A 26,678-nucleotide genomic window follows, 5' to 3' on the forward strand; every position below is an offset into this window, starting at 1 on the left:
GGGTGTTTGGAAGGGTCTGTACTTGATTGTGCGGTGTGCTTTGATCTAGCAGGGGGGTGGTCTTTTGCCCCGCCCCTTGGCATTGTTTTAAAAAGCCCTTTTGAAGAGGCAGAAAGGGCCTTTGGGTATTGACCCAGGTCCTCCCAAAGATATCCTGTTTCTGTCTTTCTCCTCTTCACTAACTTTCTATCTAATATTTTCTTATCCCTCTCTTCTCCTCATAGGAACCCTTGAAAAGGTAGAAGCTGGCCTCCCACAGTGTCCAAATCTTAATAGGGCAGTAGATCTCTAGGCAAGGCATTATGACAAGTGGGAACTGTTAGAAAACACTGTTTCAGAGAACCAGTGAAGCCAAGCACCTTGATACCAAGAATGTCAGGAAGGCTGAGTGTGGTGGTGCATGTCAGTATTAAATCCAGCACTTGGGAGAGTCAGGGCAGTGGATCAGGAGTTCAAAGCTAGCCTCAGCTATAACTGTGAGTTCAAGACCAACCTGGGCTACATGAGACCCTATCTCAAAAAGTTAAAAACAAAACAAACAAACAAAGTTAAAAACAACAAATACATTTTTAAGATGTCAGGAGGAGAGCCGGTTGGTGGCGGCGGCGGCGGCGGCGGCGGCGCGGCGGCGGCGGCGGCGGCGGCGGCGGGGCGGAGGCGGAGGCAGCATGCCTTTAATCCCAGCACTCCAGAGGCAGAGCCAGGCGGATCTCTGTGAGTTCCAGACCACCCTGGGCTACAGTGTAAGCTCCAGGAAAGGTGCAAAGCTATACGCTACACAGAGAAACCTGTCTCTAAAACCAAAAAAAAAAAAAAAAAAAAAAAAAAAAAAGTCAGGAAGGGTATCTGGGTCCTATAACATGAAGATCCTAGGTGGGGGTCAAAAGCACAGCTGAGGCCTTGAAAGTTTCCTGATTTGAGCATAGACTGGGGTTAAATATTAGTCATATGATCCACCATAGCTTACTGAAACAAAAGGAGCAATGTATTTAAGGATACCACAAAGGCATTACACATCATAATGAAGCAGAATCCACATCCTTGAACTTCATCAGGGTCTTCTCTCTGCCTCTTAGCACTCCCCTCAACCTCTCCCAGCTTCCTCTAGCCTTAACAAAAAGTGCTGTTCCTTAACTTACACACTATAGACCTACTAGTAAGAAGAGAGACCACACTACTTTTTTTCTCAAGTCTAAAGCCTCAAGGAATTTAAGCTGAGTGGCTCAGTTTAGGCCATGCCTGACAACCATCAAAGAGGAACCACAGCACATTTGTGTCTGTCTATATGGTCCCTACAGAACCTTGTACATCTGGGGGAAAGTCCTTGGAAAGCAGAACTTGTTCAGGCTTCGTCACGAGTGTTTAAATCTGGAAGACAAAAGTTGGATCAGGTTTAATAAAACCACTCCAAGAAGCAAACAGACATGGTCTGAATCTTGAGCAGCCTCCCAGATCCAGTGTCCTGAGTTCATTCCAAAGGAGGCCTAATCTCAAGCAGCAGGTGAGGGGGGTGTGGTTCTAGATTTAAAGATATTTTAGAGGGGCAGTGGTGACACACACCTTTAATCCCAATACTCAGAAGGCAGAGGCAGGCAAATCTCTGAGTTTGAGGCCAGCCTGGTCTACAGACTGTCTCAAAAACAAAACAAACAAACAAACAAAAAAAGAGATGTCCTGTCTCACTAGTCAGGGACTGGAGAGATGGCTCAGTAGTTAAGGGCATTGGCTGCTCTTCCAGAGGACACAGGTTCAATTCCCACCACTCATATGGCAGCTCACAAAGATCTGTAACTACAGTTCCAGGGGATCTGGCACCCCTCACACAGACTTACACACAGGCAAAATACTAATGCACATGAAAAATTAATAAATTGAAAAGAAAGTCATTTTTGGAAACTCTACATGCCTCTGCCATCTTTGTTTGTGTTTGGTTTTTCGAGACAGGGTTTCTCTGTGTAGTTTTGGTGCCTGTCCTGGAGCTCGCTTTGTAGACCAGGCTGGCCTTGAACTCACAGGTATCTGCCTGGCTCTGCCTCCCGAGTGCTGGGATTAAAGGCGTGCGCCACTGCTGCCGGCCACCTCTGCCATCTTTAAAAGAATCATATAGGCGTGGACATACTGCCGGCATATTCAAACAGAACTCTGAGAAAAGATCTGTTTAATGTTAAATCATAATGATGTATGCATTTAAGTGTTGGTGTGTTCCTTTTGCTGTAACATCTATAAATCATCCACCGTTCACAAATCATGCTTTGGAGACAGACCTACATCATCATTTTTCATCTGCTAGTTATTTTTACAGAGGCTGAGATGGTCCATCAGTGAACAGTCTTGAGTCAAAGCAGTATTTCCCAAACCTCATATATATTTATTTGCCTTTGACCTTCCTGGAGTATGTCTTATATTCCCTCTCTGTACCATTTCTGGATTTTTAAGACAGTCTCATTATGTAGTCCTGGTTGGCCTGAAACTCACTATGCTAGGCTGTCCTCAAACTCACAAAGATCCCCTTGTCTCTACCTGCTGAGTAGTGAGTTAATTAAAGGTGTGGGCCACCACACCCAGCTGGATATTTTTATTTAAAATTAATCACCCAACATTTTTTTAAAAATCTTTAACCCAAATAGTTATTACCATGCATTTCATGTGGTAGTTTTTTTTTCTTCATACATATTAAAATAGATACACATCAGTTAAAATGTAAATGTTGGTCTGTGTAGCACCAAAAGTCCTCTCAAGCATTATGACCATGTGTAGGATCATTGGTTGAGGAAGACAGAGAGTGGCCATGTGGACATTGCTTGCCAAACATAGAAGCAGAGACATTTAGTTTGTGACCAGATAATGGCTAGCCATGACTGTGCCTAGTGTACTACCCTTGATACATTGTTCTGGGGCTTGCATTCTGTCTCCAAGCCTATCTGGTGGGAGGGACCTAAAAAGCAAATGAAGATTATTCCAGGGGCTGGAAGCCAAAGCATAGGAAGATGGCACAGTTTTTCTTGAAGGTTGAATGATCTCAGCATAACTGCAGTATACTCGTGGTAGCCAGATGCCTCCCCTGCTGGTCTGGGATCGCTTCTGACTTAGGTAGGCTATGAGGACAGACACTAAGCCAGGCAAAATTGGCTCTGGCATAATGGTTGCAGAGAAAGAGCATTGGCATCAGGCAGACCTGAGTTTCAATAAAACTGGATGGTACATATTATCTACATGCCCTCAAACAAGGTCTTTTTGTTTGGGATACTCTTATTAAACACAATTATCACTATTGTCCAGATGAAGAAACTGGAATTCAGAGAGGTTACACAATTTGTTCAAGGTCACACAGCTAATAGGAAAGCAGAATTCAAAATTAAGCTGGGTTAACTTCCAAGTGTGGGCTGTTAGGCACTGCATTACTCTGCTTGCATTCACTTATTGACTAGGACCCCTTCTGTCAGAGGACCTGTTGCTGAGTCCTGGAGACTAAGTGCTAAACAAGATTGGCAAGTCCTCACCCTCACTGCCTTGCATCATATAGAGAAGACAGACAAAAAGTTGCTAACTCCCCTATAAGTAATTTAACGATCGTGACGTGTTATAAAGGAGAGATACTTTATGAGAGGCATAAGTGATCTGCAGGTGGAAAACACGCACACATGTGTGTGTGTGTGTCACTTCTAGGTAATATTTGGATTGAGTTTTTTTATTTTTTTATTTTTTGAGACAGGGTTTCTCTGTGTAGCCTTTTCCTGGAACTCACTCTGTAGCCCAGGCTGGCCTCGAACTCACAGATCTGCCTGCCTCTGCCTCTGCCTCCTAAGTGCTGGGATAAAAGTCGTGTGTCATCACCGCACAGCTGGGTTGAGTTTTTTGGTTTTTTTTTTTGTTTTTTTTTTCCCCGAGACAGGGTTTGCTCTGTTGTAGTTTTGGTGCCTGTCCTGGATCTTACTCTGTAGACCAGGCTGGCCTCGAACTCACAGAGATCTGTCTGACTCTGCCTCTCGAGTGCTGGGATTAAAGGCGTTGCGCCACTGCCGCCCGGCTGGGTTGAATTTTGAAGCATTCACAAGAATTAGCCCCAAGTATTTATCACTGAATGCGTTTATGAACATTTTTCGAATTTATATTTTGCAGTACTGGAGATTGAGCCAGGGTGATGAGTTCAGCCTGGAATGCGCTTGTGAGGCATCTAAGTGTTGATGTTACTTGTGATTCAAAGTCACTTATCCCTAAGACAGCTTTATAGGTAGGAGTAGGCCGTCCACACCTAGGACCGTGAGGATTCAGGGCAAGCCTTACAGTATGGTGCTCCCTAAATGATAGTTCTCCCTTTACCTCTCTCCCAATAACATGCTCGGGGTACAACCCCTGGATAGAACCGGGACCCATTTACCCAAAGGTCCAATTCCCATTGGTCTGGAACATCAACCCTCTTGATATCAGCGTAATTCTTGGCTCACAGTAGATGCTCAATGTGTATTTGTAGAATGAATGAATGCAGCTGGCCCTTGTGACAGGAATATATGTATGAGTCTGTAAACTGGAGCTAAACTTGATTGAAAAAGTTAAAATAATTTAAAAAAAAAAAAAAAGGGTGTGAAGTAATCCAGAAGTCTGAGGTCTGGACAATGGCTGGGAGGAGACTCCAGCAATACGCCTTAGGGACGGTGGTGAACTAAAATCCCCGCAGCCAAGGTATGCACAGATCGAACTTCTCGGGCTCCAGAGATGCGGAAGCTGGAGACTCGGTCCCTGCCTGGTCCAGCTGGGTCCCGCCGCGGCCTTTAAAGGCCTACCACGTGGCCGCGCCGGTGTCCCGGGTCCAAAGGCGGTGCCCGCGCTGCGCCTGCGCACTGCCCAGAGCCAGTGTACCGCCTCGGAGAACGCGAGCCCGCAGCTAGGCAGAGAGGGTGGGCGTGGTCGAACCATATGCAAATGAAGGGGGCGGAACCTGCAAGGCAAAACCGGCTCTGCCCCCGGACCTCGAAGAGACCCGCCGCAGCCTTCAGCCCCTTTCCACGAGCTCTGACGTCGCCGACGTCCCATTTAAAAGCGGCCGCGCAGGCGCAGTGAGGGGAAATGCGAACTTAGGCTGTTACACAACTGCTGGGGGTCTGTTCTCGTCGCCCGCCCGCCCGTCCGCCCGCCCGGCAGTCTGTCAGCGTCGCCGCCGCTGCCGCCGCCTCCTCAGCTGCCCCGGGAGTCTCGGGCCCGTGGCTGCTGTCGCCGTCTGCTCGTGCCTCTCGGGAACTCCGTCCCCCTGCTCAGGCCGCCCCGACCGTCCGCGTCGCTCCCCCGCGCTGCCTCTGAGCCTTCAGCGTTCGCCCGCCGGCCGACATGAGCGGGGACCATCTCCACAACGACTCCCAGGTGCGACCCGCGGGCCCCCGCCTCGCTGCCGGCCTCCCGGCTCAGCCCCGGCTCCGGCCGCGCCGCGTTGACAGGCCCGAGTCCGCGGTGAAGGGCGGCCGGCTGTGGCCGCTTGGATGGCCGGGCCCCGGGCGGAGCCGTCAAGTTGGAGTTTGGGGGGGATGGCAGCCCTGGGGAGGGCCGTTCGCGGGGCTCCGGGCTCCGGGCTCCGGGGCGCCGGGTGGGCCCGGCCCCCGGCCGCGCGCTCTCGCCCGCCGCCCCGGGGCTTCATGTGCCGGTTGTTATATCTTCCCTCCTTTTCTTTCCTCAGATCGAAGCGGATTTCCGATTGAATGGTGAGTGTGCCCCCCCGCCCCGCCCCGAGTGTCCCCTCACGCCGCCGGCCGCCTCCCCCGCGCCGGGCCGGAGCCGGGCAGAGGACAGACATGGCGTCCCAGAGACTAAGTCCCGGCTCCTCGCTCACCGGCCCCATTGTTCCCATCGGGCCGCCTCTAGACCCCCTTTCCCGGGGTCCCAGCACCCCCAGATCTCGGCCTTCCCCAGAGGGGGCAACGGAGACCCCGCGTCGCTCGTCGCTGGGTCTCGGGCGGCCTTCCTCCGCCGGGATTCTTCCCGGGAAAGTCGCCTTGTCGACGGTCGGGACTTAGTCTCTGCGCCATTTTCTTTTTCATCTCTCCTCTCCTTTCTGTGCCTGTGTCTTTCTCTCCCTCCCTCGGCTCCTTGAGCCGTCCAGAAAGAGCTTTCGGCAGAGCGGAGCCGTATAAATCACAGACCTCACCCGAGAGGGAAGGCTTAGAGACTAAATTATCCTTTTTTCCTAAATAGAACTTTATTTTGGAAGTTATTCGCCTTCTGCTTGACGTCTGCTTGCTTTTTTTCTGCTTCCAGAATGAAAGGTTCCCTTAGGCAGCTGTTGGGTTTTGTGTTTTTTCGTCTTTTTTTTTTTTTTAATGGTGAGATGTTTATGGTAGCAATTACAGAAAACTAAAGCCACCTTTTGTGGAGTTCTTTGTATTTTGGGATTGTTTTCCCAAGTTGTGTTCTTTGCAAATATTCCTCCCTTTAAAAAGTTTTCAAGTTGTCTCTGTGTCACCTAGTGTGAGTGATGGACTTGAGCATATTGATTTTCCTTAAAAAATTAAAAGTATTACTGACTAGAACTTTGTGGCTAGGGTTCCCAAGGCAAATGTTTTAAGAGACGCAGTTTAGTGTACTTGTCCTGAGGACGGTTGGCTGAGTTGCTCGTCTGGACCTGGTGTGCTGGCCTTTTCTTTGGGGGCTATAGGGAGTTTAAAAAAGATTTTATTTATTGAAACAAAGAGTGGCCATCCCTCACTCCTGTCTTCCTGTTCATTCTTCTTCAGACCTGCTGTATTTCAGGAATTAAGAGCTGACTAGCTTTCTCCACATCCTCATGTTTTGAGCCCTTTCCAGTCATTTGTTTTTAAAATATTTCCACTAAAGCTACCCAGGGAAGAATGTGTTGGTGGGTGTCTCCCTCCCACCACCCCAGTAAGAAGCTCACAGTTACGGGCTTTCCAGCAATCCCATTGTAGTACACTGGAAATTCCCACTGCTACATAATCATGTTTGAGTTTGGGGTCTGGGAAACTTTAGTGAGAGAAGCTGTTGAGTAGGTTTTCTGGTGCAGCAGTCCATACTTTAAATTAATATTTCTAAAAAGAGATGGTACCAAGTCAGGAGAGAATCTAAGTCAAGCATAGCTTGAGCTCTTTATATATGTCGTGCTTAGTGCTAGAATTGAACCTGTGACCATATCTCTGTCTTGCTCTCAACTCAGCCTATTGGGGGAGTCATAATTAGTTAATTACAAGGTAGGTGTTAGAGCATATGTGTACCCAAAATGCTTTGGGAGCATAAAGGACTTAATTTTATCTGGGGGTGGGGAAATTTCTCAGAAGTGACTGGGCAGGGTGTTGTACAAGACTAGGAGCTAAGAATTGTCAGGGGTTGGGTTGTTTCTTGAGTGTATCGTTCATCCTATCAGGCTTTTAAAAGAGGGAGATGAGACCTCTTGAATTTAGAAAACCATCTAGTATATGGATATGCTTCTTTGGAAGGGGGCAAAGAATGTGGTAGGTGTGGATGTAAGAAGTGGTTTTAAGCTCTCTGAAGGAAGGTAAGAATTTAATAATAAAGTATTTGCTTTTTAATTTGATCTGGTAAGTGATGTATTTAGTGATGAAACAAACTTGAGCCTTTTTCCTCTTAAGTTTGACTTCCATAATTCTCTTCTAAATAATAGAAAGGAGTTATTTAATATACCCAGTCCATAGTCATGCACATGTTATGTTTGCATTTTTATAGAGACTGACTTAAACTGCCTCTGTTAACTTTTAGGATATATTCACATTTTCCAACGATATCTTTTTGAGCACTTAACTGGGAAGCCGCACCTCAACTCTTTCTTGGTTCGTCTAATTTATTCTTTGGAAGGGCCCTTAGGAGTTAGGTACTGTTATCTCCATACAGTAGGGATGATACTGGTATGAAGAAATGAAGTTTCCTGTTTTGATAGAGTAGATCAAGGGGGGAGGGTGGTAATCAATGGCACACCATTTACTTCTTACCAAAATCTTGAAAAGCACTTTTGTGTACCTACCACCTTAAAGTTCTGATGCTGTAGTGATTAGCTTTGTGGGTATTGTCTACATGTAGTTTCAGTAACTGTTTGCTCTATCAAGTAATACACTGTTGACTAGAGATTGAGCAAGTAAATATGAAAGACAGTTTTAAAAATAAAAACCACCTTTTATACCCTGGCTTCTTAATTGATCTTTATAGTGAGGATATTTACTTAAATATGATTTTAAGTGATCCTGATCCATCTTAAGATTAGCTGCAAGTTCACAAAGTAAAACCACATATCCCTTATTTTGCTTACCTGAATCCTGTAAGATGTAAAAGATTTTTCCCCTGCTGTGGAGCTCATTCTTTACAGTACTTAAAAATTACAGCCTTTTGTGTGAAATTTAGAACATTCTGGGCCATATTCAACTGCTGTGAAAATGTTATTTGTGTAGTATATTTGTATTTAAGATATTAACAAGCTAGGAGTATCAGGAACACAGCCCATACTTCATACTTCCCTTTCACCTGAATGAAAAGGATTCCCTTTGTCAGTGGCACTAACCATTAGTGAGGCTGAGTCATTATTACAGTACTGCACAGGATGCCTAGCTGTACCGATGATAACATTAGCTTAAGGTGCTGGTAATCCTTTTCTGTTTCAAAGGCTGGAAGTTAACTGCTTATCTTACTGGAGTTATGGAGCTTGCTCTTCTCCCTGCATCAAAGTAGAATACTGGACTCCATCATATTATGATCTGACAGCATGTGTTGATTCTGGGTAGGCTTAATGGGTTTAATTTGGACGAGGAGAATTGTTTTTGATCCTAATAGTTGTGCTTTTGTCCTTGCTGTCTGTTGGGTATGAGTTGAGGTAGGTAATGAGAAAGCTCATGATGTGGCTCTGAAACAGTCATGTTTTAAAGCTGAAAACTGGTTTTCTATTCCGAATGAAATCTGGAAACCTTTAGATTCAGTCTGGACACATTTAATTATTAGATTCCAGTGGAGTATTTCCTTTTTTTTTTTTTTTAAACACACTGCAGCCGTACTCCTTGATAGACCTTTTTTGAAATTAGTAAGCTGCTGTTATCTTGGAGTATGTCAGGTCTCACACATTTCAGCCTGGGTATTTCTGGTAAAACAAGAAAATTCTGTAGTTACTAAAGAAATCAGAAAAACCGTATGGTTTAGAAGACACAAACTGGGTAATAATTCTAACCCTCTAACTTCTACTTTTCTTTGGTAAGCAGATAGTGTAAAATGGAAAATAACCCAAAGTTCTCCAGATTTTACAGGGGTGAGAAAGTCAAGTCTCCTGCCAGCATAAAAATCATGCATTTTGAAAGTTTGAGAGATACTGATTTATTCTGGGTATAGTAAAGTAATAGCTATTTGTGTGAGTGGCAGGGATTTTTATAGTTTACCTGTTTTAAGGTTTATATGCCAAAATAGGTTGTAAGATTTTTTTTTTGTTGTTGTGTGTGGCATGAAAAAGTTTTTAAAAAGTCTGCTATTTCAATCTTTAAATATATTAGAAAAGCTGTATATTAATTACAGCAACAGTTGTCTTCTGTTGATTGTGGTATGGGAAATGATTTTGTTGTTCTTTCTGAATGTGTGTCATTTTAGGAGACCACATTATTCTAAAATCTTATTGTTACAGGTTGGGCATGAGTGCATAATGTATATTACAGTTTCCAATAACTATTGTCATTTATTAGATGCAAAGTAAAACCGACTTTCTTCAAACCCAATCATTTCCCCAGAAGTGTGTTGTGTGAGGGATTGCATCTTTCTCCTATGAAACTATGTTGGACTCTTAATTTAAAGGTTCTAGGTTCACTTTGAAATTAATTCCAAGTGTAATTACTTTGAATGTAGGTGTAATTTACCTTGACTGCAAATGCTGGCAGTATTTAGTGTCAAACCCAGAGGTGGTTTCTGTTTTTGTTGTTGTTTTCTAAACAAAACAAAAACAACTTGAAGGAATGGTAAAAACATATTTGGCATTTAAAAAGTGGGAGTCCTTGAGTGAAATTCAGTGTTCTGTGGTTTAAATTATCTGATTATACATTGATTACTTTTAATCTACTAACTTTGCAAAATAAAGGCATTTGTGCAAACAATTGAGAAGTCACTTAAGATGTTGAATTTAGGATAGAACTTCCAGACTTAGTCAATGGAGAATTGTGTTTAAGGGAAGATTTCATAGTAAGGGGAGTGGGGGCAGGGGAGGTCCATCTCTATTTTCATTCTTTGTAAATCTGAAGTTTGAGAATCACCTTTCTATTTCTGTGGCTTCAGACCAATACCTGAAACAGGGACTCTAAAACTGAAGCCATCAGTTTGGAAGAATTAGCTTTTTTTTCAAACTCCACTCTTCCGCTTGGCTATCTAGGTGCTGGCAGTGTGCAGTGCTGATAGTGTGGGCCTGGGCACTTTCAACGGGAGTGAAGAAGGGTGGAGGGCAGTACAGTGGCCAAGGCTTGATTAGGAAAGAAAATGTTTAAAGCAGAAACCCATGTGCTGGGTGGTAGTGGCACACATCTTTAGACCCAGCATTCAAGAGGCAGAGACCCGGTGATCACTGAGTTCAAGGCCAGCCTGGGCTACAGAGTAAGTTCCAGGACAGCCAGAGCTGTTACACAGAGGAACCCTGTCTCCCGGGGAAGGAAAAAAAAAGTCAGAAACACACACACACACACACACACACACATATATATATATATATATATATATATATATATATATAGTATTTTGATAGTCTTAAAGGAAATGTCTCATAGTTTGCTGAAATACAAGTAGGTATTATTTAATATATCTGTTGCATATGTTTAAGAAAGATCTTAAATGCAAATAATACTTCTGGGGTGCATACAGATTTATAATACCATTGACTTAGACTATCCATGTCAAAATGTGTGTTAACTGTATGTTACGCATAACATCTCAAAATTTGGGTAAAGAAGCAACTTTAGTTTTTATTTCTTTTTGGTAGGAACTCATCTTTAATTTGTTATCTTGTTTTTAGTTACATTCTCTTCCCTACCATCTTCACCTCTATGTACCATCCTTGAGATTTTCTGAAACATAGTATTTTTTATATGCATCTCTACCAGAATACTAATCCCCATTTTATTTTAATTTTGTTGTTGTTGTTATGAGCCCCTCCCGTTTTAAATCAACATTTTTTTTGCTTATTTCTGTGGATTGAAGTGACCAGAAATTCATCTAGACAAATACAAAGAATGTTATTAAAGCAGTGTTACCCACTTTGCTATATAGATAGAACAAACTTAAGGCACACTTTGGAATTCTAACAGCTTCCTAGTTTTTTCTTTGTAATATTTATTTGCTTTGTGTGTTTGCTTGCACACGTGGGTTTTGTGTGTGTGTGTGTGTGTGTGTGTGTGTGTGTGTGTGTGTGTGTGTGTGTACAGCTCACAGCCACACTGTGACATCTAGACAGAGGACACTTGGCCAGAGTTAGTTCTCTTCTTCCATCATGTGGGCTCAGGTTGTGAGGCTTGGCTGAACAGGTCTTTACCTGCTGAGCCATCTCACAGGCCCCAGGTCGGTCTATCAGTCAGTCTGTCTGGAGATAGTGTCTCTCTACATAGCCCTGGTTGCTCTGGAGCTCACTATGTAGATCAGGCTGGCCTCAAACTCAGAGGCCACTCACCTGCCTCTGCCTCCCAAGTACTGATATTAAAGGTGTGCACCACCAATCCCAGCTAGGTTTCCTATTTAAGAGCAAGAACTAGCCAAACCTTAGTCCTGATATTCTTTATATTGTTTCTGTTGTGCTACCCAGTTTTCTTGTTTCTAGGTGTTGAGGTGTTTTGTTTTGAGACATAGCCTTACTCAATGTGTAGTCCAGGCTGGCCTTGAACTAAGATCCTCTTGTTTCCTCAGTGTTCCACCACACTTGAACTACAGTAGACTAATCCATCTTTTTGAGACTTAATAAAAGTTCATGTTTTAACCTTGCTACCATTTCTGAATGCTCAGTGATAACCTTTTATAGACATGTTACTGATTGGCAGGAGACTGGTCTGGCAGGTTTGTATCAATTGATTAAGACCCCTTAATTTAGCCAGGTGGTGGTAGCACACACTTTTAATCCCAACACTTGGGAGGCAGAGGCAGGCAGATCTCCGAGTTCTAGGCCAGCCTGGTCTACAGACCAAGTTCCAGGACAGCCAGGGCTACACTGAGAAAGCCTGTTTCAAAAAAAAAACCAACCAACCAAACAAAAACTAAGTTTACCCATCTCTTTATGGTATCTCCTATTTTTCTTTGTAGTTGGTAGTTGAGCTCTTGATTAGTAACAGAAGTAGAAGTGGAAGGAGGGGGACTAATTAAGAGTTCTTAACAAAACACTTTATTAAATCTGAACTGAGTGGGAGTAGTAGAGATTATGTAGGTTTGTGGAGAGCTGGAGGTCAGAAAGAAAACTTTTTATACTTTTTCCATTCTCACCTCCCCATTTTGATAGCATATTGCCTTGGTGCAGATTCCAAAACTCAGGTTGTGGTCAGTAAGCTTCCTATTATGTCCTTTACTATCTGCTGGTAGAGATAGCCTGGACCCATGCACCTGGACTATTAGATATCTAAGAGATTCTTTGGTATTAAGGCTGGAACCAGATTGGTATTGGAGGGTTGGTGGTGAAGAGGGAGCTACCATAAAAAGAAATTGGAGAATTCAGAAAAAATCTAGGTAAGTCTTTGTTCTCACTCTGAAACTTGTCCTGTCCCCGGTTTTTCTCAGCTAAACATTTTCTGTTTCATAAACTATTATGGATTATATAAGAATGTGAAGGTTCTTCTCTCTCCACTTTGTAATATTTAAACTTCAGTAAGATTGCATGTATTTTAAAATGGATCTTTATTTTCTTTTTTGGTTTTGTTTGAGATAGTCTCACTATATAGACCAGGCTGCCTCTTCCTTCTCAGTGTGGTGTTAAAGGTATGTGCCACCATACCTCAGTAGATCTTTATTGCCCCAGTAGATCTTTATTTATGTTAGATTTGTAGTAGTGCTGGTATTGGGATTATCCTTCACTGGTATTTTCTGTTAATGTTTTAAATCTTCCTGACAGTTACACAATAAATTTGTGGCTTATAACTAGAGTTGGTTATGTCTTTTTCTTGTCTTAATTGAACTTCCTGTTCTGTACTCATCTTCCCATTGTAAAAGGAGTCACTCACTGTAAAAAAAACAAGGGTTTCCATATCTATGTTTGAACTAAATAGGACCTAAGTATATACTATGTTCCTACTTTTCTTTCTTCCTTTTAAAACATATTTTATTTTTATTTTTTGATTATATATATATCTGTGTGTGCACAGATGTCATGGAAGTCAGAAGCATTGGATTCTCCCCTGAGCTGGTGAGCCATCTGATGGCGGGTGCCAGGACTCAAATTTATGTCCTTTCCTCTGTAAAAGTAGTCTGCTTTTAACAACTGATCCATCTCTCCAGCTCCCCTCCCCCCACACACTTTTCTAAGAATAAGTTTAAGGCCTAATTAATTTCTTAGAGCAATTGAGAAGACAGGCTTAAAAATGAAGATCATCTATAGATGTGACTAATTTCCCAGCCTTTTACTAGAACTGTGGGTTTTCAATTAAAGATGTCTAGATTTTGGATACATTTAATAAATGAAAGGCCAGATTAATTGTTTCAGTTTTGTTTTGTTTTGCTTTTAAACTGTGAAAGTTAACATGCTTTATCAGTATGTTTTTTCAAAGGCCATTTCTTCCCCAAAACATTTTTAAATTTAAAAACTGAAAACATCTGAGAATTATTTAATCTTTATTCCATGTCTTACTTAAAGTTGCCAACTCAGCCTCCTGTGAAATATTGATTTGGGAAAATAAGAATATCTTAAGTAAGCAAGCTTAGGCCTGTATTTGAGCTTCTCAGAATTTGAGGCAAGAGGATCATCAAGTGAGTTCCATGCCAGCCTCAGCAATTTAGTGAAACCTTGCCTGAAAATAAAAATGAAGCCAGGCGGTGATGTTACATACCTTTAATCCCAGCACTTGGGAGGCAGAGGCAGGCGAATCTCTGTGAGTTCGAGGCCAACCTGGTCTACAGAGTGAGTTCTAGGACAGTCAGTGTTGCACAGAGAAACCCTGTCTCAAAAAACAAACCCAAACCAAAATATTTCTGAGTATTTCCCCCCTCATTCTAAAAAAAATTTAATAATCTTGTCAAATATAAAGGGAAAATAAGATTGGGATCATGTTAAAATAGTCATTAAAAGAGAGGTGACATTTTAACCATTAAAATACTTCATATCCAAAAAAACCCCACAACAAACAAACAAACAAACAAATAAATAAGAAAGGCAGTGGTGCTTCCAAACACCAGCCTGGGCTACAGAGTGAGTTCTAGGAAAGGCTCTAAAGCTACACAGAGAAGCTCTCTCTTAAAAAAAAAAATAAAGAAAGGAAGGAGGCAGTGGTGCTTCTAAACAAGGCTACAGCCACCACAGACCAAAGCCCAGAATCCAGGACAGAGCTCTTGGCACCATGAATCAAGCTATCAGCATTGCTGTCCTGCTGGCAGTCTTGGTGGTATGCTTGGTTCTTACAAAACCTTTGTCTGGTCTGTTGTTAAAAGAAGAGTACAAGCTTGCTGATCCAGTATGAGTTCAGCCTGACCCTGGAGATAAGGTCTCTAATTGCACTGTAGGGGTGCCCAAACACATATACTACTTCCATACCAGTTTCACTGACAAGCACGGCAAGGTCTTCTAAGCCACTTTCACCTACAAGGATGAGGACAGCTCTACATGCAAACTCCACCTCTTGCCAGTCTCCTGTGGTCTTTAGTCAGAATACCTCTGTGCTCAAGAGACATGGCCACATTCCTCAGATATAAGAGCTTAATCCTGATGGCTCAGAATACCACATGGTGGTGGCTGCGGCTGTTGCTTTCTCACTCTGCCAGATTTCATTTCTCTGACTAGTTGAGTCTATGGAAATACAGAAAGCCTCAAGGCCCAATGTAGAGGCTCTGTTCATTCACTCCCTTTAGCCGTTCATAGACTTTGGAGAGAAACAGAGACCCTGTCCTTCAGAAGGTGCTCCTGTGCTATATGCCATAGCCATTTCACCCACCCTGCCACTTTGCTCCCTGCACACTATTGTCTAGTTTTGTCTTCTTCATTCCAGAGTTGCTTCTGTCTATAAAAAAATGGCTGTTAATATATTTTATAGCTCAGTGTAGAGCACTTGACTAGTTAGTATGTGCAAGCCTCTGGGTTTTGTCTCCAGAACTGCAAAAACAAAAAACAACCCCTAAATTAAAGCTTATATTAGAGAATTTGGTAGCAAAGTACATGTTAATAGATGTATAAGAAGATAGGCATTAGTGAGATAGTGGGGAAAAAACTACATAGTCTAGAAATGTCCACAGTGGCTCATAAGTCTAGTTAATGCTGAATATTGAATTGTCTTGAATTTGTTATTTTTAAAATACTACTCAAAGGAAATAAAAGTCATTTAGGAGTGCTTCACTAGTGTCCATTAGATTAAACCTAATAGATCTTAGAGATCATTGATCAGGAAGACTATCTATCACAATAGGCTCAGACTGCAAAATTAATATTCAATTGAAGGTAGGTTATAGTAACTGGAGATTATAGAATGGTTCTAATTTTAAGAAATCCTTAAAGCCTTCAGAAGGTTTTGTCATGGAAAAATGGTTCTTAAAGTATATGGGAAAAACTAGGATGAATCTTAATGCTGTATGGGTGTATTGACCTCTGTGTAGGAAAATGTACAGTAGAGTTTTATTTAAAGCTTATGCCATTTTTTCTTGCATCAGTCTTTTTCTAATGCATAAGGTAAATAGGCTTTTACCCACTGCATCAGTATAGATGCAGAGATTTTTTAAGGGAACTCAAATTTGAGTTCTTGAGCATTTGCTCAACAGCTGAATCTTTGAACTAATTAGTAGAGCTTTATTCCAGTCCCAATTTTAGTCTTCACCTACGAATTGTAGGTCTGATATTTTATCTTCAGTCTTGTAAGATAGGAGTGCTTGGTAGAGATACATGGTCCTAGTCCTACTCCTGGAAGTTGATTCTGTATTATACCATACTGAAAATCTGTGTTAGTGTGTCTTTGAGAATCCTGCATGTTCCTCATTCATGCTGGTGGCCCATAAAGAGAAATGGAGGTTTCTGTTAGGCCCTCACAATCTTAATTGGCTAGATGTGTATTTTGCTTCAGATACTCTGTTAGTCAAGCTACAAGGCTTACACAAGGGTGTGTGCATATGTGTATATGATTTCAGAGTGGATTGCTTTGTGAAAGATAACCAATGGGGCAGGGGTGGGGGTGGGGGGGAGGATGAGTCTCATTTCTGAGAGAGACTACTTTTCCCTCTTTCAGTAGTTATTAGTTGCCTATAGTCCAAGGAATTTTTTTTTAAAGACCAGAACATTGGTTTTCATTGTACATTTATAAAAGCTTAATGCCAACTCCATTCTAGTTTTTAAGTAAATAGCTGTACCAGTTGTGGTGTGTGCTTATAATGGCCAATGGCCAATACATGAAGACGGAGAAAGAAAAATCAGGCGTTAAAAGCCATCCTTGGCTACATAGTTTGAGGCAAACCTGGGCTTTATGAGGCCCTGCTTTAAAAAAAAAAAAAAAAAAAAAAAAATCATTTTACATTGATGATTAACCTAAATATTAGAGATAATTGACTGCCTTTACTGTGTCTTATCAGAATCTTGGTCTTTCTGTTTCTATATTTAATAAGCCATTTAATCTTGAGGTCATCTTTTTGGATGGGGTGATTGACTAGAGCTCAGAGAACTAGAGCTTGTTTATTTTAAATAATAGTATTTTTACTTCCCATTTCTGTCAGTCTGTCTATGCCATGTGTGTGCAGTGCCCTCTGAAGCAGGAGGGTGTGGGATCCCTTAGAGCTGATGTTACTGAAGGTGGATGCTGGGAACCAAACTTGGGTCCTCTGGGATAGCAGTAAATGCTGTTGCTGATGAGCCATCTCTCCAGCCCTATGATGGTTTAGTGGAGGGCTTTAGGTAAACAGTACAATACTGAAGATCCAGTCTCTAGAGGTCATTAAATTAGTTGGGGTCTTCAGCTAGTAATGTTGTTGATTTAAGTGAAGAACATGACTAGAAGAACAGTGATAGTTCTTGGAGTATGGTTTTCTGCCTGATCAGCAGCATTAGCATTGTCTAAGAACTTGTTGGAAATAGAATTTCATCATGGACCTTGCCTAGACCTACAGCATTCCAGTCTGAGTTTTTAAGCAGAATTCTAGGTGATATGATACATACTGAAGTTTCAGAGCCAGTGGAATAGAACAAGATTTGTAGTTCAATTTTGTTTAACCTCATACTTTTAGGAAAAATGAAAGATGTTCATAGTCCACATCAGTCAAAGAGAGACTCTGGACTTCAGATAGTCTTAGGTCAACACTTCTTAGCTAGATAGCCTTCAGCATGTCACAACTTTCTTATCTATAAGTTCAAAGTTGTATAAAATAATACTAATGTCTATAGCTCCAGCATTTGGGATGCAGAATCAGAAGGATTGCCACTTTGAACCAACCTGGGCCACATAGCAAAACCTGTCTCAAAATAAACAAACAAACAAACAAACAAACAAACAAAAACCCAAGAAGTAAACAACTAGGCCTGGTACTAATATATCCCCCATATCAAATTGTTGACAAGAATAAGATAAGTTGACTGATCATCATAATCTTCTTGTTAAGTTCTATAGTTACGGCATTTGTACAAAGCCTAAAGCTAGTTTTGTAGTAACTTAGTTCCATGGCTGGGGCTCATTACTTGTGCAGTGTTTGTGCTTCCTTAAGATTGTGATATTGAATAATTCCTAATGAGGAAGGGGCTCTCTGATTTCTTGAGTTACAACTCACTAGTGGTCCAGAGAATGGCCTGAATGTTTCCACAGTCATTCATAATACCTCAAAGAAAGGCCTCTTGGTGGATACAGCAGTGGGGTAAATGAAGAAACACATTAACACTCTGATACCTTTCTGGCCAGACAAACTGAATTTGGGGCCATTTGAAGCCCCTGACTGTTGGAATCAAAGGCAGTTTAGACTGAGCTGAGGACCCCTGTGTAGTATAGGCAGATTGGAAGTTATCTCTTTTACCCCCACGTATTAAGAACTCAGTCAATGGAAGTGAAAGAGGACAAGCCTGCAGGAATGGGCTTACCCTAAATTGGCTGGCCTGAGAAGGTGCAAGTTCAAATTAGACAAGTCTACCTCCTAGGAAAGGAGAAGCATTTGTAGTGCAGGGATGTCCTTGTGAAAATGAGTCATACTACAGAGACTTACATGGAGGCAAGAGTAAAACATTTTATTTTATTATTATGTTTGTTTGTTTTTTTGTTTTTCGAGATAGAGTTTCTCTGTGTAGCTTAGAACCATATGGTAGGTATTCTTGAGGGGTCTTTAGCTGATCAGCTGAGATGAGAGACACTTCCTTAGGGTCCTAGTTTGTCACAGTGATGTGAGGGGTGGTTTTCCTAAGGGGATGTCTTACTTCTCACCATACATCAGTCTGCTACCAAAGGTCTCTTCAGTCCCTTGTCATTAGTCAGATTCTCTGTTTCCCCAGTGTAAGCTATTTTCTTGAGCTCTCTCACCTTCTGTCACATGTTATCTAACCTCAGTTGTCAAGTGGGATATCAGTGTCACCTAAAAAATGCGTCTGCATTCTGCATTTCGCTGTCCATCCTAGTAGGTGGTACTGTGCTTTATTGAGGACTTCTTAGAACATCATGGTCAGCTGGGCGGTGGTGGCGCACGCCTTTAATCCCAGCACTCGGGAGGCAGAGCCAGGCGGATCTCTGTGAGTTCGAGGCCAGCCTGGACTACCAAGTGAGTTCCAGGAAAAGGCGCAAAGCTACACAGAGAAACCCTGTCTCGAAAAACCAAAAAAAAAAAAAAAAAAACAAAAAAAACAAAAAAACAAAAAACCATCATGGTCTTCCAATAGAATCGGAGTCCTCAGGGCCATGCCACTGCCAGGCTCCACAGTTGTGTTCCTTTGGTACACAAAGGCATCTTTGGTGGCAGAGATGAAGTGCAGCAGCTGTACCTGCTGTTTTGTATTGTGGTACAGATATTTATCCTGAATAGGGTGTCATGTCAGAGCATGGGAGGCTGGCCTGCTGTAAAAACTCCATCTGTGCCTGGACACCTGGCTTCCATTGGCATGCAGCCGCTCATAGTTCATGCTCAGAATTTGGCTGGTGTAGCTTACCAGACCGGCTCATGGCAGCTGGTAGCTGGTACAGCAGATACCCAGGAATAGCTACAATGTTGCAGTTTCAAGACACCAACATGCAAGGTAGTACTGCCCACCCCCATTTTATTGAATTAAATTAGTCACGTGTGACTAATGAGCACAACTCTATAAATAAAATGTAGATACAACCCAAGAGATAAAGTGTATATTTTGTTTAGAATAGGGGGTGGTTGGGGCTCTTGTAACTTTGCAAGAAATTGAAGACCAATGAGAATTTATTGTGTTAGAAGTCTGAATGAATTTCTCATCTATATGTTTACATTGTTTTATCCTAGATGATGTGCTAAGAGAATGTTTCACTTAGGAATTCAGGCAGGTCTTGAATTTCACTTGACCTCCTTAGTGCTAAACAAAAGAGAAAATTTAAAGTCCTCTAGCTAGAATGAGTTCTTATTTTATCTCAGTGTCCCTGAAACTATGAAGTAGTTTATGTCTATTTTATATTTGGCAAAATAGATTGGCTTAAATTTATACTATTCCATATATCAGCATACTTTAAAATGGTTACTGTGAGCTTTTAACTTTTGAAATTCTAAGCTTCTAGTGTGTTATCCATACCAAGTTTACTCACATGAAGTTATAGTTGATAAACACTACACTATAAATGATAGAGTATTGGATATGTTAACTTTTAGTAAAAGCAAATTAGAACTGTGTTCCTTCCTGTATCCCAGGCAGGGTTGTTTTCTCACTTGCATGCTCATGTTGGGTGTAGGCTACACCTTATAAATAATTGGACTCACAATTAAGAAATAGTAATCTGCTGAAACAAAATGGTATTGTAGCCTTGGCTGCTGAGACCACTGACGGTAGACAGATAAGATCTTTAACAACTTGAGTAAATTGTGCAAAGACTAGAAATAGACCCAGGTTCTTAACGGGTTTAGCTTCAATTATAATCAGGGTTTTGGGGACTAGGGTAGGGAAGGCTTAGAGGTGAAACAAATGGCTTGATATTTAATCAATTACTATTAATCAAGCAATGTTTGAAGGGCTCTGCATTTTCACCTGTCAATCCTGAGGCATGGTTGTCACTACTCACTTCTACTTTAGAAATTTAGGCTCAGGTGTTAATTAGCTCACAGTTGTTTAATTTGTAACTAAACTGTAGAGCAAGGAGTTTAATTTACTGTTAGATGCCACAGCTTGAGTTAAATGTGAAACAGAACAAGGTACATGGGAACCTGATGACATCCCCAGGATATCAATGGCTGTAGTAAAAATATCCCTTTAGACTAAGTTTCTGTTTGTGATGGATCTTAAGTAATTTGATACTGGGTTGTGCTGTTCTTTTTTATATGTCTGTGTGAGGGTGTCAGAAGCCCTGGAACTGGAATTAGACAGGTGTGAGCTGCCATGTATGTGCTAGATATTGAACTGGAGTCTCCTGGAAGAGCAACCAGTGCTCTTAACCACTGAGCCATCTCTCTAGCACCCCCCTGCAACCTCTCTTACTCCCCTCCTCTCCACCTTTTTTGGTCTCACTACATAGCTCTCACTATCCTGGAACTTGCTATGTAGACTACCAGCCTTGCCTCAAAGTAACAGGTATTCATCCACCTTTGCTGTAATTAAAGGTGTACACCACCACCCTTGGCTTAATTCTTGGATTCTTAAAGGTACGCATGCTGCATGTATGTATATTTGTGCTATGTCTCTATTTGTTCATTTATTTTATATAGAGAATTGAACCCAGGCCTTCACCCACACATGCTACACAAGTGTTGCTGAACCACATCTCCAGCCAGCCCATGGTTGCTTTAGAAGTGAATCCTTCCATTTTTTTTCTCTCCTTTTTAGTTCCAGAACTCTTAGAGCCTTTCTTTAGCAAGTAACTACCTGTGTCTTCTCACTGAAAGAGTTGTTAATTATGTCCTAGAATTTTGAAAACATTGTCAATGAGAATTGTAAAATAAGGACTCTTGTATGGATTCACTTTAATTAGCTGTTATTAAAATGGATCTAGACTAAAAGTAAACCAACATTCTTAAAGTGTGAATTGAGACTGTTGAAAGAGGGTGGAATTTTTTTGCTGAACTTGCCTTTTAATGACAATAGGCTTTCAGGCATCTTAGTTCCTGGGGAGATTCACATATTTCTGATATATGACCATATTTCCAGATGGCAGTCTTTAAGACCAGAGACCATTATCTGGTCATTATCTACCCTAAACAAAAACAGTCTTTTAAAGCATTAGAAAATACAAGTGTATAAGTATTAAGTATAATGTTGATTTGTGTAAACTCCAGCTTTCGGGATGTGATTCTATGGAGGAAGAAGATACAAGGCGTCATCTCAGTAAGCTTTATAATAATGAGATGATAAATATTTTTTAATTAAATCAGTGTACAGTCAAATGATTTCATTGTCTATTATGTTGTTTGGTGGTACTGAGAGGCAAACCCAAGGCTTTGTTCATGCTAGGCAAGTGCTCTACTGAGCTACATTCTAAGCTAGTAGTTCTCTCAACCTTCCTAATGCTGAGACTCTTAATACAGTTCCTCATGTTGTAGTGACCCTCTGATCATAAAATTATTTTGTTGCTACTTCATAACTATAATTTGCTATTGTTATGAATTGTAATGCAAATGTCTGATATGCAAAGGGTTATTTGAGCCCCAAAGGGGTTATGGCCCACAGATTGAGAACTGCTGTTAAAGTCCATTTATTTATGTATTTATTCATTCATTTGTTTTGGAGACAAGGTCTTGCTTTTTAGTTCTGGCTGGCCTGGAATACATCATGTAGGCTGGCCTCCAACTCACAGGGATCCACCTGTTTTTGTGTCCTAAGTCTTTGGGATTAAAGGCATATGCCACCAAGCCCAGGAGCCATTGTCTTTTTTGAGACAAGATCTTGTTAATTATCACAGCCTGGCCTCCCAATTCTCAGTCCACCTATCTCTGCCTCCCAAGTACTGAGATTACATTTAAGGGCCATCACATGTGGCTCCAATATCCTTTGTGAGCTGGTTGTATTATTTATCAGCGAGGAATAGAGATTTTTCTTTGAAAAAGTTGTACTGTGTGTACCTTCTTGGGGAAGACAGCTTTTGATATTATACACTGATTACACACCAGACTCGAGTACTTACTGTATTTGAAGGAAGGAGGTCATGCTGTTATATAACTGCTATAATAATATCTCAAAGTCTGTCAAGAAAAGTTGGTAAAATAATATCTCAAAGTCTGTCAAGAAAAGTTGGTGTAAAGAGTCTGGCTCCAGGCCATGCTTGGTGGTACATGCCTTTAATCTAAGCACTTGGGAGGCAGAGGCCAGCCTGGACTACATAGTGAGTTCCAAGACAGCCAGGGCTATGTAGAGAGACCCTGGAAGGGGGGGGGGTGCAGGGAAAGGAGAGAGGGGAGAGAAGAAAGAACTAACAGATAAACCAGATACACACATAGACTAGACTGGCTTCAAATATGGCTCAGAGTTCCCTTCTTTGTACAAGAAAGCTGTCTCTCCAGTCTTTGTTTTTATGGAAGCAAAGGATTCTTCTCATGCCTTGATTTGCTTACTTTAAAATCTTGAAGATTGTGAAATAGTGTTATAATTATTAATGTGTGTTGCTTCTTTAACATCTCTCCTCCACAAGGTGGAATTGATTTCCTAGACAAATGTAGTACCATGGAGCCTGTGCCACACACCCCCAGCCTGTGTTTTCTCTTAGAAAGTGTAAATGTTTATGCTTGGATTGAGCTTGACTGCATTAAAGTCCCTAAGAGGAATAGGCTTGGCTACTTTGTTAGGTGGCCACCTACTGACTGCAGCTAAAATAATACAAACATGCACTGCATGTGGGATTTTAACTGGTGTTTTCTTAGAAATTATTTAAAAACAATACAAAAAATTAATTTTGTGTACACACAGAGCATGTATGTTTTGTGTATATAAAGTGTTTATGGAATGAGAACAGCTTTCAGGAGTTGGTTCTCTTCTCTACCTTGAGGTGGGGTCTGTTGTGTTTGCTGCTGACTCACAAGCTTCTAGAAGTGATTCTCCTATATCTGCTACCTATCCTACCACAAGAGTGTTGCGAGTACAGGTGCCTGCCTCTGTGGGTTCTCTGGTTGTGGCTAGCACTAGTACCTGCCGAACCATCTTCCTGGACCAGCCTGGAAATTACTCAGACTTCTGAGTACAGGATTGTTAGAGGAGGCCAAAATTCTATTTCTTTTAAAGTCATTTTTAGGATCTCAGTATAGGAAAAATAATAAAATATCTCTTTAGTGTTGCCTTAACAGGCAAGGTGCCTAGGTTTGGTTCCTGCTTTAAGTGCACATATAGAACCAGAACTGTTAACTTGTATGCAGTGACTAAGCTCAGTTCAGTTCTATATAAACTAATAATGAAGATGATTAAATAATATCTGAGCCCGGACTATTATTTCATCTACAAGGAGGAGCTTTTTTTTTTTTTTTTTTTTTTTTCCTTTGCCAAGGACACAAATACCAAGTTTAAGATATGCAGAGATGTGATGCTCCTGAGAATTTTATACTGCTTTCTCTTTTGGGTGGTGGTGGTGTGTTGAGATAAGAGTTTCTCTTTATGTAGCTTTGGCTATCCTGGAACTCACTCTGTAGACCAGGCTGGCCTCTGCCTTCCCAGTGCTGGGATTAAAGGCATGCCAGCTTCTGTGCTTCTTTCTTGAGTAAAAGTTAAATGGTTTGCATCCAAGGTCAAACATTAAATGACAGAACAAGAATTTGATCATTTTAATTGTGGAGCAAGTCTGTTTTCCTCTAATCTCCTTCAGACCTCTGTGGTAAGGTTTGCCTATGATTGTTCATATTCTGTTTCATTCTTTTGAGAGGGCAGGTTCTCACTACTACCCAGGGAACCTTTGTTTTCAAGTAGTCTGCCTTCTTCAACTCCTGAGTAACTAAAGGTACTAGAGGTGTGCTCACCTTCACCCATCTTATCATTCTAAGGTTTTGCAAAATGTTTTGTGGGTTTGCCTTTTTTTTTTTCCCATATAATTTGTGTGTTTGATTTTCTTATGGAAAAGAAAAATTTATTTGGCCAGATGAGGCTAGAGGGGACTTGGTTTACAAATCTCTGGCTCCCGTTATCATCTTGAGATTAGGTCAACTTTGAGAGAGTTTCTTTTTTTTTTCTTTTGGTTTTTCGAGACAGAGTTTCTCTGTGTAGCTTTGGAACCTGACCTGGAACTCACTCCGTATGCCTGGCTGGCCTCAAGCTCACAGAGATCCGCCTGCCTCTGCCTCCTGAGTGCTGGGATTAAAGGTGTGCGCCACCACCACCACCAGGTGAGAGTTTCTTTTTTAACAGACCAAATTGTGTCAGATTTATTTGATGCAGATGTTTCTTAATTTCTAGATATGTTTTCTTTTTGTCTAAGAAGAGGATTAGGATTCTAGACCTACAAGAAAAATGAGTGTTTCTATAACTTTAAAAAAAAGAAAACTTTTGGGAACCAAATGGCTTTAGAGAGAGAAACATAAATAACTGGGATTTAATTAATCAATTTTCAGTGCTGGGTTTTGAACCTAGGCTCTGAATCATATAAAGCATTAGATTTTATTTATTTATTCATTCATTCATTCATTCATTCATTCATTTATTTATTTATTTATTTTCCGGAGTGGAGGGCTGAACCCAGGGCCTTGTGCTTGCTAGGCAAGCGCTCTACCACTGAGCTAAATCCCCAACCCCCTAGACTTTATTTATTTATTTTTAAAGATTTATTTATTTATTATGTATACAGAAGAGGGCGCCAGATCTCATTACAGATGGTTGTGAGCCACCATGTGGTTGCTGGGAACTGAACTCAGGACCTCTGGAAGAGCAGTCAGTGCTCTTAATCTCTGAACCATCTCTCCAGCCCTAGACTTTATTTTTAAATATGCTCCTGACAAGAATCAACTCCATCATTTCCTCACTGGCAGGAAGTGCATCTTACTTAATTTTGATCAGCCATGAGAGGATGAATGTTTCAGCAATGATAATAGTGGCTAGTTGCTGTTGCCTATTTTTTATTGCAGGTAGGCCCATCTGCCTAGAGAGCTTGCTTCTTATAATTCCCTCTTAGCTTCTAGTAAGATTTAGTCCAAACTGCTTCTTCCACCTGAATTCAATCCCTGGGACCCACCTAGTGGAAGGAGAGAAGTAAGTGGCTTACAAACATAAAATAAGAAGTAAATGTAGAAAAATAAAAGCAGCAAGAATTTAAACAGTTAATAGCATCAATACAATTATGAAAGTTGATAATATAGAAATTCTGTTATAATTCTTCAGAATAGTCTTAATTTCCTCATCCTTTTTCTTAACTCTTTGTTGTGTCCTTAGTGTTAAGTCTGTCTTCTGATTGCTTCCCTTCACCTGTCACTTGTGTTTTGGAAGTTTTTCCCTCTTAACTTTGCTGCCATCCATTCATCCTTCCTCTAGACTCTAGAGACACCTTGAAGGTTGTACCACTGGTGGGTCAGAGGAGGGATGTGAACACATGAGTTACTTGATTAGAAAGACATTGTGGAATTCTACTGCCACAAGGATTGTATGTACCAATTAGGTATACTTTATTTTCAAAAATGTCAAATTAAGGGAAATGCATATTTAGTAAATAATAGCTATTACCTTTGATATGTATATTTCCTTTTCATTAAAAATGGCCACATGGCTGGGTTGCTTCGTCCAACCTTGATGCAGGAGGAGGGGCTTGGTCCTGCCTCAACTTGATGTGCCATGCTTTGTTGACTCCCATGGGAGGACTGCCCTTTCTGAATGGAGATGGAGGAAGAGTGGATGGAGGTGGGTAGGAGGGGTGGGGGCAGGAGACGAGGAGGGAAGGGAACTGGCTATGTAAAATAAATGAAAAAATTTAATTTAAAAAAATGGCCACATGTTGAGAGACTGCATGTTGCCGGCTCCTGTTCTAATGTCCTTCTCTTGTGTGCCTTGGGTAATGGCTCTTCAGGTTCAAATATTAATTGCATAATTAGATTGTAAAGTCTTTGAATTACAGAGTCCTTGTCTGATCAGTCTTTAGTAGGGTACTTTGGACTTGAGAATACATGTAAATTAAATTAGCCCTTACAAAACCTAAATCTGGTAGCATTTTTTGCACAATAATTGTCAAATCCTGTGTAATGCTAGCTAGAAACTGCTCTTAAAGTGGGAAGAAGATGGAAGATTGTTATCATTGGGAAGTTTGGGTCTTTCTGCTTTATTTCTATGTGTGTGTATGTCTGTGTCCTTGGCATACGGAGCTGGAGTTACAGGCAGTTGTGAGCTCACCCAAATGAGTGCTGAGAACTGAACTCAGGACCTGGAAGTTTCTTTACTTAAAAGCCTTTTCAATTTCAGGGAGGAATACTTTAGATAATAATAACAAAAGATGTTGATTTCTGGTCTCTTCTATTTATTCATT

At 41.3% G+C, this 26,678-nt stretch overlaps 1 protein-coding gene across 1 annotated transcript in view; it reads left to right on the forward strand.

Annotated features, from left to right (window-relative positions):
- The first annotated feature begins 4,969 nt into the window (after positions 1-4,969).
- Top1 (DNA topoisomerase I) overlaps positions 4,970-26,678 on the forward strand; it is an 89,051-nt gene continuing 67,342 nt past the window's right edge. Inside the window, exons 1-2 of the mRNA XM_028868386.2 lie at positions 4,970-5,355; positions 5,666-5,690. Of these exons, the coding sequence (XP_028724219.1) occupies positions 5,323-5,355; positions 5,666-5,690 (58 nt within the window). The 5' untranslated portion in view covers positions 4,970-5,322. The remainder of the gene's footprint in view (positions 5,356-5,665; positions 5,691-26,678) is intronic.

This window comes from Peromyscus leucopus, chromosome 4 (genome assembly GCF_004664715.2).
Source record: "Peromyscus leucopus breed LL Stock chromosome 4, UCI_PerLeu_2.1, whole genome shotgun sequence".
NCBI classification, from domain to species: Eukaryota; Metazoa; Chordata; class Mammalia; order Rodentia; family Cricetidae; genus Peromyscus; species Peromyscus leucopus.